Source organism: Electrophorus electricus, chromosome 3 (assembly GCF_041902795.1).
Source record: "Electrophorus electricus isolate QZ-2024a chromosome 3, ASM4190279v1, whole genome shotgun sequence".
Classification (NCBI taxonomy): domain Eukaryota; kingdom Metazoa; phylum Chordata; class Actinopteri; order Gymnotiformes; family Gymnotidae; genus Electrophorus; species Electrophorus electricus.
Genome location: NC_137499.1, coordinates 41,710,563 through 41,726,993, shown reverse-complemented (window position 1 = coordinate 41,726,993; position 16,431 = coordinate 41,710,563). Strand labels below are relative to the sequence as shown.

The 16,431-nt window shown below is 45.1% G+C and overlaps 1 protein-coding gene across 5 annotated transcripts in view; it reads right to left on the bottom strand.

The window, feature by feature from the left end:
• Positions 1-16,431, bottom strand: part of kcnh4a (potassium voltage-gated channel, subfamily H (eag-related), member 4a) — a 30,761-nt gene that overhangs the window by 3,492 nt on the left and 10,838 nt on the right. The window contains exons 1-12 of one of the 5 annotated variants that reach the window (XM_081711662.1): positions 13,098-14,048; positions 11,914-12,147; positions 11,271-11,402; positions 11,023-11,144; positions 10,348-10,609; positions 9,081-9,238; positions 6,208-6,415; positions 5,272-5,466; positions 2,798-2,997; positions 1,184-1,433; positions 833-1,032; positions 662-691 (exon numbers count right to left, since the gene is read on the bottom strand). In XM_081711662.1, the coding sequence (XP_081567788.1) occupies positions 662-691; positions 833-1,032; positions 1,184-1,433; positions 2,798-2,997; positions 5,272-5,466; positions 6,208-6,415; positions 9,081-9,238; positions 10,348-10,609; positions 11,023-11,144; positions 11,271-11,402; positions 11,914-12,147; positions 13,098-13,197 (2,091 nt within the window). In that variant the 5' untranslated portion in view covers positions 13,198-14,048. Of the gene's footprint in view, positions 1-661; positions 692-832; positions 1,033-1,183; positions 1,434-2,797; positions 2,998-5,271; positions 5,467-6,207; positions 6,416-9,080; positions 9,239-10,347; positions 10,610-11,022; positions 11,148-11,270; positions 11,403-11,913; positions 12,148-13,097; positions 14,049-16,431 lie in introns of those variants that run through there. The other 4 variants (XM_081711661.1, XM_081711665.1, XM_081711663.1 and 1 more) reach the window with 4 other exon arrangements.

The following is a 16,431-nucleotide window of genomic DNA, read 5'->3' as shown; positions in this document are numbered from 1 at the left end:
CCTCTCAAATGATGTCCAGCAGTATTAACTCTACATGTGTCCTCTCAAATGTCCAGCAGTATTAACTCTACATGTGTCCTCTCAAATGATGTCCAGCAGTATTAACTCTACATGTGTCCTCTCAAATGATGTCCAGCAGTATTAACTCTACATGTGTCCTCTCAAATGTCCAGCAGTATTAACTCTACATGTGTCCTCTCAAATGATGTCCAGCAGTATTAACTCTACATGTGTCCTCTCAAATGATGTCCAGCAGTATTAACTCTACATGTGTCCTCTCAAATGATGTCCAGCAGTATTAACTCTACATGTGTCCTCTCAAATGATGTCCAGCAGTATTAACTATACATGTGTCCTCTGAAATGATGTCCAATAGTATTAACTCTACATGTGTCCTCTCAAATGATGTCCAATTACTTCCACCTTGTGTAACACTGCTTGTTTACAGACGTTTTGCTGCATATAAATTAAATCTGTGTCGGGGGGGAGGGGTGCGCACATGTGTCTGTGCATGTGTTTGTGTATTCATTATTTTTTTGTGTATGTGTGCACGTGTGTCTGTACACATTTGTGTGTGTGCATATGTGTGTGTGTGCATGCGTGCGTATACATGTCTGTGCATGTGTGTGTGCGCGTGTGTGTCTGGGCCTGTGCATGTTACCTGTGAGGCTCTTGGAGTGCGAGTCTGGCCCTGAGAGATACAGACAGGAAATGTAATCTAGTGCTCAGTACCGTAACAGTTACTGTGGAAACCGATCACTACATGAGACAAAATTAGGGAATGTGATGATGAAAACCCAGAGTGTGAGCTGTGTTCCTGCAGGGATGTGACCTCTCTGAGATTGTAGGTGAGGTTGTGGTGGATGTCCTCGGAGAAGCGTGCGCTGTATTCAGGGTAGAGCGCTAACACCTCCCTCAGGGCCCTGACGCTCACGTACTGCAGGTCACAGTAGGTCAGAGCCTTCACATCAGCACTGGCCTTGATCACATGATCCTCTCCAGGCAGGTCTGCACCAATCAAATCTCCCTTACCTGGAAACACCCGCCTCACATTAAATAACTGATTTGATCTTTGATCTTTGCAGCATAGTTCTTTGCAATAGACCTAACCGTAACCCCTAACCCCTAACCCTCTAACCCTAACTCCAACATCCCCAGTACATCATGGACAGGTGTGACATACCCAGTATAGCGAGCACCATGCCATCTTTGAGCACCTCCAAGGACCCGGAGCAAACAAAGTGATTGGCGTGTAGGGCGTCGCCCTGCCGGATGAGGTACTCGCCAGGGGCGCAGAAAGAAGTCTTGATATGCAGAGAGAGGGAGCGCAGGCACCCCCTACTGGCAGATGAAAAGAGCGACAACTGCAGGATGTCCTTGTTGAGATGCATGGCGATGTCTGCACGCAGCTCGTCTGGGAAGTCGTGCAGGAGCTTTAAAAGATGTAGCAACACACAGGCTGAGGCATTTTATTTATTTACAGCATTTAGCTGACGCTTTTCTCCAAAGGGACTTACAATTATGACTGAGTACAGCTTTGAGCAATTGAGGGTTAAGGGTCTTGCTCAGGGGCCCAACAGTATCAACTTGTAATTTAAGTGTCATCTTAAATGTGCCACATTCAGCCCAAATTTAAAAGCAAAAAGAAAAGGAAGGAAAGAACGGAAAGGCCAAACACAAACTGCCATTCTGAGCAGCTTTTTTAAAAGGAGAAGGTAGTAGAGGCTGAAACCAGTGTGACTGTGATCAGTTACTTTATCATGTGATCAGTTATACTTTCATGTGATCACTTTATCATGTGATCAATTATACTTTATCATGTGATCACTTTATCATGTGATCAATTATACTTTATCATGTGATCAGTTATACTTTATCATGTGATCAGTTATACTTTCATGTGATCACTTTATCATGTGATCAATTATACTTTATCATGTGATCAGTTACACTATCATGTAATCAATTATACTTTCATGTGATCACTTTATCATGTGATCAATTATACTTTATCATGTGATCAGTTACACCATCATGTGATCAATTATACTTTATCATTTGATCTCTGACCAGGCTGCAGGCTCTGAGGTGACAGCCTAGCAACAGTTGTTCCTGTGAAACTGCTTTAAGTGTTTCTGCTGTTTTTCTTAATCACTGAATAAATTAGTATGTCGACAAAGTGTAAATGATCTACTTCTTTATTGTTATTTTATTTCAACCTTCTACATCTCTGTGCATCCAATCAGTTCTGCCTTCTTCCCTTCAGAGCATCTCACCACGCTCCACTCACCAAAGACACCGACTAGTAATTATCTCTGTGAAACCAGGTGTGACTGAGTGTGAGATATTTCTGATACTGAACATGCCACTAAGACACATATTCTGTGAGTGTGTGCACCACTGCCAGATACCTACATACTTACACATGATTAAAAATATAAATATACACATGTTATCAGTGAACATGTACACATAATTAACAACAGTGAGATTGTACTTAAACAGTTCAGGGACCAACTAAGTTGCCCTCTGTGTCAGTGTCTGAGGTGGATGTTTCAGGTAAAGCTCCGCCTCTTTTGAGTGTCTGAGGTGGACAGCTCAGGTGAAGCACTGCCTCCTTTGCTAATTAGCCCAAGCAATCCAGTATAATTAATGAGCCAAAACAACAAGGTGGCAGAAAATCACGGCTGGATGGTTATTTTGTGGAACCTGATGTAGTTCACGTCGAGGTGCTCTCTGTGACCTGAGTGAAGTGAGTGAAAGGCAGCGAACACTCTGCCAGGACAGTCTGCCACACCTCGTTGGCGTTGATGCCATTGTTGACGGACCAGGTGGTCTGGAAGTACTCGAGCATGCGCTGTTTGAGCTGGCGTGGGAGACGGTGCACACGCGTGAACTCCTTCAGCTCCTTCATGCGTGTGTGGTAGAGCGAGCGGCGCGCGTACATGCGCTGGATGATGGCCGTCACGTTACCAAACACCACGGCGTGCATGAGGGCTGGGGGGGAGAACAGAGTGGACAGCAGAGGACAGCCCAGCAGCACAAGTTGATTAACAAAGCGGTTTGGAGTCAGTCTGAGCACAGCATGATCCAGACATGAGAGAGAAACCCCAGACAAGCAGGCACGTCACTACACACAGCCTCACTCTGTGCTTAACACTACACACAGCCTCACTCTGTGCTTAACACTACACACAGCCTCACCCTGTGCTTAACACTACACACAGCCTCACTCTGTGCTTAACACTACACACAGCCTCACTCTGTGCTTAACACTACACACAGCCTCACCCTGTGCTTAACACTACACACAGCCTCACTCTGTGCTTAACACTACACACAGCCTCACTCTGTGCTTAACACTACACACAGCGTCACTCTGTGCTTAACACTACACACAGCCTCACTCTGTGCTTAACACTACACACAGCCTCACTCTGTGCTTAACACTACACACAGCCTCACTCTGTGCTTAACACTACACACAGCCTCACTCTGTGCTTAACACTACACACATCACTACACACAGCCTCACTCTGTGCTTAACACTACACACAGCCTCACTCTGTGCTTAACACTACACACAGCCTCACTCTGTGCTTAACACTACACACAGCCTCACTGTGCTTAACACTACACACAGCCTCACTGTGCTTAACACTACACACAGCCTCACTCTGTGCTTAACACTACACACAGCCTCACTCTGTGCTTAACACTACACACATCACTACACACAGCCTCACTCTGTGCTTAACACTACACACAGCCTCACTCTGTGCTTAACACTACACACAGCCTCACTCTGTGCTTAACACTACACACAGCCTCACTGTGCTTAACACTACACACAGCCTCACTGTGCTTAACACTACACACAGCCTCACTCTGTGCTTAACACTACACACAGCCTCACTCTGTGCTTAACACTACACACGTCACTACACACAGCCTCACTCTGTGCTTAACACTCTGTGCTTAACACTACACACGTCACTACACACAGCCTCACTCTGTGCTTAACACTACACACAGCCTCACTCTGTGCTTAACACTACACACAGCCTCACTCTGTGCTTAACACTACACACATCACTACACACAGCCTCACTGTGCTTAACACTACACACAGCCTCACTCTGTGCTTAACACTACACACAGCCTCACTGTGCTTAACACTACACACAGCCTCACTCTGTGCTTAACACTACACACAGCCTCACTCTGTGCTTAACACTACACACAGCCTCACCCTGTGCTTAACACTACACACAGCCTCACTCTGTGCTTAACACTACACACAGCCTCACTCTGTGCTTAACACTACACACGTCACTACACACAGCCTCACTCTGTGCTTAACACTACACACAGCCTCACTCTGTGCTTAACACTACACACGTCACTACACACAGCCTCACTCTGTGCTTAACACTACACACAGCCTCACCCTGTGCTTAACACTACACACAGCCTCACTCTGTGCTTAACACTACACACAGCCTCACTCTGTGCTTAACACTACACACAGCCTCACTCTGTGCTTAACACTACACACATCACTACACACAGCCTCACTCTGTGCTTAACACTACACACAGCCTCACTCTGTGCTTAACACTACACACATCACTACACACAGCCTCACTGTGCTTAACACTACACACAGCCTCACTCTGTGCTTAACACTACACACAGCCTCACTCTGTGCTTAACACTACACACAGCCTCACTCTGTGCTTAACACTACACACAGCCTCACTCTGTGCTTAACACTACACACGTCACTACACACAGCCTCACTCTGTGCTTAACACTACACACAGCGTCACTCTGTGCTTAACACTACACACGTCACTACACACAGCCTCACTCTGTGCTTAACACTACACACAGCCTCACTCTGTGCTTAACACTACACACGTCACTACACACAGCCTCACTGTGCTTAACACTACACACAGCCTCACTCTGTGCTTAACACTACACACGTCACTACACACAGCCTCACTCTGTGCTTAACACTACACACAGCCTCACTCTGTGCTTAACACTACACACAGCCTCACTCTGTGCTTAACACTACACACAGCCTCACTCTGTGCTTAACACTACACACATCACTACACACAGCCTCTCTGTGCTTAACACTACACACAGCCTCACTCTGTCTTTAACATTACACGTCACTACACACAGCCTGTTGTGTGTGTCTGATGTGTGTGTGACGTGTGTGTGTGTGTGTGTGTGTGTGTGTGTGTGTGTGCGTACCCCCAATCAGCATGGTGCAAACAGAGAAGACCTTCTCAGCATCTGTGTTGGCGCAGACGTTGCCAAAGCCGACACTAGTCAGACTGCTGAGGGTGAAGTAGAGGGAGGCTATGTAGGCGCTGTGCACGGATGGACCGCCAGACGTGCCGTTAATGTACGGTGTCTCCAAACGCTTTGCCAGCTCCTGCAGCCAGCCTGAGAGAGAGAGAGAGAGAGAGAGGGGGGGGGACAGTCTTCATAGTAACACTTCACATTAGAGACACAAACACTAGAAACCTGTACAGACTACAATTACTTTGGATTAACAATGAGTTCAACTAGAAATTTCAATCCAGCAGTCAAAAAACTCACGTCAAGTTTACATTCAAATACCATCTCAAATATTTCATCCTATCATAGCAGCAGTTGTTCTGTGTGTGATGAGGTGTTGGAGCTACTCTCAAACAACCAGCTCAAGTGATGCACTCTGATGCATTCTGTAAAAATCTCCTGAACATGCAGCGGAAAAAAACAGATCCAGACCGGCCAATAGAAGACATCATGTCAGCAGTGTAATGACGACACCACAGACACACAGCTGTACTTCCTCAGTCAGTGTGAAACATTCAGCCAAATATGGCAAATGTACTTCACAACATTTGAGTCGATCCAGCCCAACACTGACAAACCACCCATAATACTGGGAGAAAAGGCCTCTATACACCTGTAGTTTAGTTGCCATGGAGACCTGCAGTCTGTGACATCCTGCTGTATGGCCTCTATACACCTGTAGTTTAGTTTCCATGGAGAACTGCAGTCTGTGACATCCTGCCGTATGGCCTCTATACCTGTAGTTTTTAACACACTTTGGACAGATGCAGGTGCCCTCCACCTTTATGTAGGCCAGTATACACACACACACACACACACACACACACACACACACACACCCAGTACCGATGTCCCAGGTGCGCAGGTCATGGCTGATGAGCTCCTGCCGGCCGATGACATACCAGATGCAGGCGAGCCAGTGTGCGAGCAGAGCAAAGGCGCACATGAGCAGGGTGAGAACCACGGCACTGTATTGAGAGTAGCGATCCAACTTCTGCAGGAGACGCAGCAGACGAAGCAGACGCACCGTCTTCAGCAGGTGCACCAGAGATGTCTACGGGACCAGATGGCACGGGATGCGTGAGCCAGAACCGCATGTGCACAATGAGGAGAGAGAAACGGGAGGAAACAACACACACCACCAGTGAGACTGACACTTCAGGAGGGTGTAAACAACACTGTGTACTGCTGCCACAGGAGGGTGTAAACAACACTGTGTACTGGTGCCACGGGAGGGTGTAAACAACACTGTGTACTGGTGCCACGGGAGGGTGTAAACAACACTGTGTACTGGTGCCACAGGAGGGTGTAAACAACACTGTGTACTGGTGCTACAGGAGGGTGTAAACAACACCGTGTACTGGTGCTACAGGAGGGTGTAAACAACACCGTGTACTGGTGCTACAGAAGGGTGTAAACAACACTGTACTGGTGCTACAGGAGAGTGTAAACAACACCGTGTACTGGTGCCACAGGAGGGTGTAAACAACACTGTGTACTGCTGCCACAGGAGGGTGTAAACAACACTGTGTACTGGTGCCACAGGAGGGTGTAAACAACACTGTGTACTGGTGCCACAGGAGGGTGTAAACAACACTGTGTACTGGTGCTACAGGAGGGTGTAAACAACACCGTGTACTGGTGCCACAGGAGGGTGTAAACAACACTGTGTACTGGTGCTACAGGAGGGTGTAAACAACACCGTGTACTGGTGCTACAGGAGGGTGTAAACAACACCGTGTACTGGTGCTACAGAAGGGTGTAAACAACACTGTACTGGTGCTACAGGAGAGTGTAAACAACACTGTGTACTGGTACTACAGAAGGGTGTAAACAACACTGTACTGGTGCTACAGGAGAGTGTAAACAACACTGTGTACTGGTGCTACAGAAGGGTGTAAACAACACTGTGTACTGGTACTACAGAAGGGTGTAAACAACACTGTACTGGTACTACAGAAGGGTGTATACAACACTGTGTACTGGTACTACAGAAGGGTGTAAACAACACTGTACTGGTGCTACAGGAGAGTGTAAACAACACTGTGTACTGGTGCTACAGAAGGGTGTAAACAACACTGTGTACTGGTGCTACAGAAGGGTGTAAACAACACTGTACTGGTACTACAGTGCCAGATTCTGCACTGAGAATCAGATCTCATGAATGAATGTAAACCCCCATTCCTCTGTCCACTCTGATGACTATCATCAGATATCTTTATCTGTACTTCTGTTAAGGTTAGGGGAGTGATAGGTTAAGGTTGGGGAAGTGATATGCTGGGTTAGAGGAGTGATAGGTTAGGGTTAGGGGAGTGATAGGTTAAGGTTGGGGAAGTGATATGCTGGGTTAGAGGAGTGATAGGTTAGGGTTAGGGGAGTGATAGGTTAAGGTTGTGGAAGTGATATGCTGGGTTAGAGGAGTGATAGGTTAAGGTTAGGGGAGTGATAGGTTAGAGTTGGGGAAGTGATATGCTGGGTTAGAGGAGTGATAGGTTAAGGTTGGGGAAGTGATATGCTGGGTTAGGGGAGTGATAGGTTAAGGTTAGGGAAGTGATATGCCTGGTTAGGGGAGTGATAGGTTAATGTTAGGGGAGTGATATGCTGGGTTAGAGGAGCAATAGGTTAAGGTTAGGGGAGTGATATGCTGGGTTAGAGGAGTGATAGGTTAGGGTTAGGGGAGTGATAGGTTAAGGTTGGGGAAGTGATATGCTGGGTTAGAGGAGTGATAGGTTAAGGTTAGGGGAGTGATAGGTTAGGGTTGGGGAAGTGATATGCTGGGTTAGAGGAGTGATAGGTTAGGGTTAGGGGAGTGATATGCTGGGTTAGAGGAGTGATAGGTTAGGGTTAGGGGAGTGATAGGGTAAGGTTGGGGAAGTGATATGCTGGGTTAGGGGAGTGATAGGTTAAGGTTAGGGGAGTGATAGGTTAAGGTTAGGGGAGTGATATGCTGGCTTAGAGGAGCGATAGGTTAGGGTTAGGGGAGTGATAGGTTAGGGTTAGGGAAGTGATATGCTGGGTTAGAGGAGTGATAGGTTAGGGTTAGGGGAGTGATATACTGGGTTAGAGGAGTGATAGGTTAGGGTTAGGGGAGTGAAAGGTTACTACTGTCATGTACACAGGCCAGATCTGATCAAAACAAGGAGACCAATGCAAATGAAGAAGGACTTAAAACTAAAAGTCTGTAAAAACAAAATCAAAGAATATAAACCAAAAAAAGATCAAAGCCAATATATATAGAAGAAAGAGCAAAACTGAACCTACACACAATGAAACGAACCAAAATAACCGACAACCTGGGAAACAAAACACAGGCCTTAAATACAGAGACTGATACAGACTAATAAGACACAGGGGAACACAGAGACAGGTAGAGATACAAGCAAGGGGGCAGGACAGAACCAGGAATGAAACAAAACAGTGTTGCCATGGGAACCATGACACCAGGGAGGGGAGATCGTGACAACTGCAGAAAATGCATAGATCTATCCAAACTCACCACTGACACACAGATCCACACTCAAACATGCACACATGCACTCAAACTCACCACTGACGCACAGATCCACACTCAAACACGCACACACGCACTCAAACTCACCACTGACACACAGATGTACACACAAACCCAAACTCACCACTGACACACAGATGTACACACAAACCCAAACTCACCACTGACACACTGATCTACACACAAACACACATGCACTCAAACTCACCACTGACACATTGAATGCATAGAGGAGGTCAAAGGGCAGAGCAGCGATGAGGTCCAGGATGAACCAGGTAGCTGAGTAGTGGAGACAGATTGAGTGAGCGTCATACACCACCTGCCCAGCGGGGCCCACGTACGTGGTGCGGAAATTTAATACAATATCTGCAGAGACAGTATATTACATAGTTATTACATATTACATAGTTACATGACATTACATAGTTTTTTTAAAATATATAACAGTTATTACATGTCTATAAAAGATTACATAGTAATGCATGTCTATGACATATGTGTAATAACTATGTAATATCACATATTACATAGTTACTACATGTCTGACATTACATGCATCACATATCACATTATTACTTGTCTACGATATAGTACAGTTATTAAAACATATATATCAAATATTACATAGTTATTACATGTCTGACAAATTTAATTGTTATTACAGGAGCCAGAAATTCACTATCTTGCAGCTTAAAGCGATATAATGAAATATAATGAGTAATGAAAACATGTTAATTTGACTCTGAGAGATGGTCACTTTATGCAGATTGACTACAGTAATAAATATAGTAAACAAATGCAATGACTGACAACACAGTACACACAATTCAACAACATTCAACACAGTACACACAATTCAGTACACAACATTCAATACACAGTACACACAATTCAGTACACAACATTCAATACACAGTACACACAATTCAACACAACATTCAACACACAGTACACACATTTCAGTACACAAGATTCAACACAGTACACACAATTCAGTACACAACATTCAACACACAAAATTCAACACACTGTACACACAATTCAGTACACAACATTCAACACAGTACACACAATTCAACACACATTCAACACACTGTACACACAATTCAGTACACAACATTCAACACACAGTACACACAATTCAGTACACTTAGTCTTTGACATTCATTCTAAAATATAAACACAACAGATGTCATGTGACTTCAGTGCATTGCCAGTGTTCATTGTTGAATGTTATGAGCAGAGAAGAGGAGAGGGGAGAGGAGAGGAGGGGATGGGAGGAGAGGGGAGGTTCAGATCAGGAAGACACTTATGAACAGAAGAGATGTTAAGACCTAGAGAAAAAAAGAGAGGGAGTAAAAGAGAGGAAGAGTTTGGGTGGACAGTAGCTGCTGTCTGGGTACGTGGGGAGGATGTTACTATAGCATGTTGTCATGGAGATATTTGTCGGATGACCCCACCCCCTCCACACGCACCGAGGATGAAGAGCATCTCAACAACGATGTCACTGACAATGCTGCTTCTGGAAGTGGAACCACACGCAGGGTCGCCATGGTTACTGTCATCCATGGTGGAGAAGCATACGTCATATGGAACCGTCACAGCCACGTAGAATGTTGCGAGGAGGATCAACCAGTCCCACAATGCTTTGCACAGGCTGTAGTGAAGCAGGATGAATCGGGACTTCTTCACCGAGGCGACTTTGTACTCTGGCAGTGTAGGCTTGGGAAACGTGCTCTGTCACCACATAACAAGGCACTTAGTACAACTCCGGATCCAGTAAACACTGACAGATATAAACAGTCAGTCAACTTTCTTAAAGTTTTTTCATCATCAAATATTTGTTTGAGGTGGGTACTGAAACTGTGACGGCTTAGTACTCTTAGGTGATCAGTTTGTGATTGATTGATTATTCAGTCTGGCTAATCCATGCATGCAACTCAACCCTTTAGCAAACACTCTGTCAATTGACCTGTGCGACATGACCTCTGTGATCTCACAGAGCCTCGTGTGCAGCTAGAGATCTGCCCAGTCTGATCATCACTAAATGTGAGAACAGTCTAATAATAACCTTGCAGTCTGATAGCACAACACACGGCTATGAACATGACACCAGTCTTATAGCAGAGCACGTTGCCATGGTAACTCACATTTGGCAGCTTCCCTTTGCTCCTGTTGGTGAACTGACTGGTTAGATGGTGTACAAGTCTCCACCCACGCTCACGAGCATGACTCAGGTGTGAGTGGCTGGACTTCCTGTTTTGGGTACCATCTTCTAACATGTGGGCAATTTAAAAAACCCTTTAGTTAGTTGATATGCTGTGATTTATTGAAGAGTTTATAGTGGGTGAAAAGTTGTTGTGGGGTATAAGTCAGGGTGGGGTTTGCTGGCTCTCACCCTGCAGCTGTGTGCAGTGGTGCGTCTTCCCATAAGAGTCTGTGATGTCTTTGAAGGAGAACAGGAAGAGCACCACCTCTCCTGTCTCATTCCTGATGGGCACCATGTCCAACAGGCACCAGAAGGGAGAGCCTGCCGTTCCAAAAGAAAAATCAGGAAAAAATAATTGTTCTTTGTAGTCCATAAAACTCTCATGAACTCTCATTGGTTAGGACCACATTTAGCAAGCAGATCATCATCTAAGTCAGCAGATCATCACAAATCCAGTCAACGCTTCCAGTTTTAGAAGTAGTTTTATAAGTTTCCCTTTGTATAAGCAAAATCTAAAGCTAAAAGAACATCGTCACCAGATCCTTGCAATCAAAACTACTTCAGTTCTAAATCAGATTAACATTCTTTTGTGGTGACCGCTGTCACCCAGATTAGGTCTGGCCCCCTTCTGAGTCTTGGTTCCTCTCAAAGTTTCTTCCTCGTGCTCTAGGGAGTTTTTTCTCATCACTGTCACCCTTGGCTTGCTCACTGGGGGCTTGGACTTGGACATTTGTAAAGCTGCTTTGTGACAACATCTGTTGTAAAAAGCGCTGTATAAATAAATTTAGATATTGATTGATTGGTTGGTTCTACAGTGTCTGGTGTGGGGTACCGTTCTTCTTGTAATAGCGAACTTCAGCCCGGTACTCTCTCTGTCCTTCCAGGGTCTTCTCCACTTGTTGAGTCACTCTCTCACTCGTTTCCTGTCCATGGAGGAAGTGACATGTACACGTCTTCTTCATGACCTCAGTCCGTACAAAGCCAGTCAACTCACAGAACCCATCTGAACAGTACACGATGGGGTAACCACGGCAACCATGGACATTCCCCAGCAGGAAGTTGCTGTCTGTGTATGGAGTCACAAAATAAAGACAGAGAGGGATTTATTTTAAAAATCTGTTCAGGCCTGAGGGAACAGAGAAGGTGAACTTTCCATGAAGAGACCACCCATGAGTCACATGTAGGAGATTCAAGTACCAGCTAACGGGAAACGCCCACAGCCTCAGACTATATTCACCTTAAATGTCTTTGTTTAATAATCAGATAAAATTACATTTGTGCATGCACAACGAGAAATAGGAAAAAATGAATACACTAACACAAAGCACACCCACGGCCCAGAGTCCAGCACGCAAGCCACGCCCACGTCCCAGAGTCCAGCACACAAGCCACGCCCACGGCCCAGAGTCCAGCACGCAAGCCACGCCCACGTCCCAGAGTCCAGCACACAAGCCATGCCCGCGGCCCAGAGTCCAGCACACAAATGACGGCTATGGCCCAGAGTCCAGCACACAAGCCATGCCTACAGCCCAGCGTCCAAACCCAGCTTCCATCAACACAAACACTTTCAGACATTTGACTCATTCATCTTTTATGATGACTTCTTTGCCCTCTGATTTTTCTCTACATGAAGAATCATTTCGATGATTCTCTCTTAGTAATCATTCTGTTTTGGAGAACTTTATTCATTTATTTCAAATTAAGTCAAATTTCCTGAATTTGACTTTGCCTGAACTGACTTAGAATTAAACTTAAATGTCCTAATGAAAATCTACACTGTCGCTACAGTGATGCTGTTTCTACAGTGATGCTGTTTCCTCCACAGTGATGTGTGTGTGTGTGTACTATATATATATATATATATATATATATATATATATATATATATATATATATATATATATATATATACACATACACACACACATACACACACACAGATAATCACATATATTATTTATCTACCAATAACACATGTATATTAACACAAGAATGTAATACATGTAGATAACATACATGTGTCCGTGTGTCTAGTCTGTTGCTGCACAATAAACCTTGAGTCTCCAGGATCCAGAGGCAAAGGCATGTGCTCCTGGACACAATGTCCTCCTCCCATCTGTCCAAGACACCTGCTGTAGACTCCAGGACACAATGTTTCCTTTTAAAGGATGAGTCATTGGAGCAGTGCAGGACTAGACTGTTACACTCTGACGTTTAAAACAACTCTGTGAAGTGTGTGTTGTTTTTACTCAGTGGGAGAGCATGAGAACGATGCCTGGAGGCACCCACACTGCCTGTCTAACCGCCTGACGATCATTAGATATCAGTGGATTAAGACGATGTTCCTGGTGAACAGTTGCTATGGTAATAAAAAAAGGAAACATATGGGAGTGTTGTTACTTCTGTCTGAGAGGTTACCAGGATACAGCAAAGACGGTTCTAAACAGGAATCACAAAAACAAAACAAAAAATAAAGTTATCAACCCACATTTTTTTCTTATAACAGAGAACTTTCATAATAACTTCAATCATTGACTTTAAATTAGAATTATGAAAGATGCTATTTATATGTTTCATTTGGAGAATATCATACATGCCATGATGCAACTTTCTGAGAAGGATGTTTAAGATAAAATAATCAAATGGTTAGGACTAGGGTTGGGTTAGTGTTAGGGTTGGATTAGGGCTAGAGTTGGGGCTAGGGTGAGGGTTAGGGTTCTTAGATTAAAGATAAGGGCTTGGGTTAGGGGTTAGGGTTCTTAGATTAAAGATAAGGGCTTGGGTTAGGGGCTAGGGTGAGGGTTAGGGTTCTTAGATTAAAGATAAGGGCTTGGGTTAGGGGCTAGGGTGAGGGTTAGGGTTCTTAGATTAAAGATAAGGGCTTGGGTTAGGGGTTAGGGTGAGGGTTAGGGTTCTTAGATTAAAGATAAGGGCTTGGGTTAGGGGTTAGGGTGAGGGTTAGGGTTCTTAGATTAAAGATAAGGGCTTGGGTTAGGGGTTAGGGTGAGGGTTAGGGTTCTTAGATTAAAGATAAGGGCTTGGGTTAGGGGATAGGGTGAGGGTTAGGGTTCTTAGATTAAAGATAAGGTCTTGGGTTAGGGGTTAGGGTTCTTAGATTAAAGATAAGGGCTTGGGTTAGGGGCTAGGGTGAGGGTTAGGGTTCTTAGATGAAAGATAAGGGCTTGGGTTAGGGGTTAGGGTGAGGGTTAGGGTTCTTAGATTAAAGATAAGGGCTTGGGTTAGGGGCTAGGGTGAGGGTTAGGGTTCTTAGATTAAAGATAAGGGCTTGGGTTAGGGGTTAGGGTGAGGGTTAGGGTTCTTAGATTAAAGATAAGGGCTTGGGTTAGGGGTTAGGGTGAGGGTTAGCTTCACACAGCTAGTCTATGCATGCTGTGAAGGAAATATTGTTGTGTTTCTTTCTCTATCATTGTAAAGCGTGAGAAAGCTTAGCATAAGATTAGAAGAACAGGACGTTCCCTAGAGAACGTCCTTGAAGAAATACACTCCTTCCAAGGAGTTATCTGGTCTCAGCAGAAGCAAACCCTCCCTCGTTCTCTCGAACGCTATGGCTATTATATAAGGGGAGGGAAATCACCCAAAGGGGAGCGAAGCAATTAGGCACGCTCATTTTTTGAAACTAATAACTCAATAAAATCTTCTTATCCACATCTGACTCCTTGTTTGCTGAATTTCCACCACAGAATTTGGCGTTGTCGGCAGGATCAGCGAGAGGCACCATGCGGGGCAGCAGTGACTAAACTTCGAGGACGCTCCTCAGAGAGAGAACTGAGCTGGAGAAAGAGGGAAACCCACAAGAATACGGGAAAGTACCTAACCAGGGAGTGACGTCCCGCTTGACTCCGGTGGTGTGCTCCGCCTGATCTAACGAACAGAAAGTAAGTGGTGAAGTTCAGTAATTTAATCCTAGAAGAAAGTGACATAGTGATCCGCCTGAGTCTACCCTGGGGTGGGTCTGTAAAGTAGCATAGTATATGAGATACTAGGGCTTAAAAATAGGGTCTAGAGGACTCCGGAGTCTGGGACTCCGCCAGCCTAAGAGAATAGGCACACTGAGTAGACGTACTAGTGTAAGAAATAGGCCCGGGCCGACAGAACACCCCGCAGGGAAAGGAGTGGACTCAGTATACTAGCACGATTTGCTGGAGCGGAACTAATCCATATCGGGGGTAGATGGTGTGGATAATAAGATAAAAATAGGAAAATTGTAGAGAGTAGGTAAGTTTCCTTTGTTCGTTTGTTGCCTGAATCCAAAAGTAAAAAAAAAAAAAAAAAAAAATGGGTGCGGGCAATAGTAAGGAGTATGAGTTCGGTAAGGACAAGCTCTCCAGTAGCCTATTCTTTCAAATGAGTAAAGATTATGGGGAACATGTAAACAAACATGTCCCGTTTTGGATTAAACATTATGGGTTTAATACCTCAGGGACGCTGAGTGTTGCATACCTGTTAAAATTAATTAAGAGAGTCGAGGTCAAACCTAGAGAAGCTGATAAGAAAGCACGGAAATATTTTGACAAAAACAGTGAGGATATGCTAGAAAAGGCAAAAATGTGGTTAGAAGAAGCTGAGAAAAGGCAGAAGAAACAGGAAGGGCAAAAGAAATGTAATAATGAAGTGTCTCAGTGTGTTTCCTTAGCTGATCCTGACCTCGATGCCGCCCCGCCGAGAGCCCCCAGCTGATTCAACAACCACAAGCATCAGGAAACCCACCTCCTTATCCCGAACCAGGGACTTCATCGCTAACATCAAAGCCGTCTCCATATGACGAACCAAGACGGCAACTGGAGACAATAACCTCACCAGTGGCTCATCACACTCGAAGTCACGCCACTATAAAGCCATCCGCAGGGCCTGACAGAGGCTATGCCCCACAGTTCCCGATGGTGGAAGTGTCAGGACCTGAGGGAGTGATTATGGTCCACCGTCACTGGACTACAGACGACATCATGAAAGCGGCCGACGGCCTGAGCAAGCCAGGTGACATCGGCGGACGACGCTTCGGACAAGAACTGATGGCATTCGTGCAGTCCTGCAGACCAACACAGGCTGAACTGAGACGGTTGTTGATGCGGAAGAGGCAGAGGAAGAGGAAAAGGAGGGAAAATTGATTGGATGAAAGAACAGGAATGCTACAACTGTGGAAAGCTTAGACATTTTGCCAGAAACTGTCCGGAGGAGGATAACTCATATGACGGGGGCACAGATCAGAATCCCACAATCCATGACGGGCGGTGGAGAGGCAGGACAGCAGCGGACCACTGAGTGAAGACGGCAAAAGGGAAGTGACGAATTTAAATTACCAACTATTACAGCAGATTAGTAAAGGGCCAAG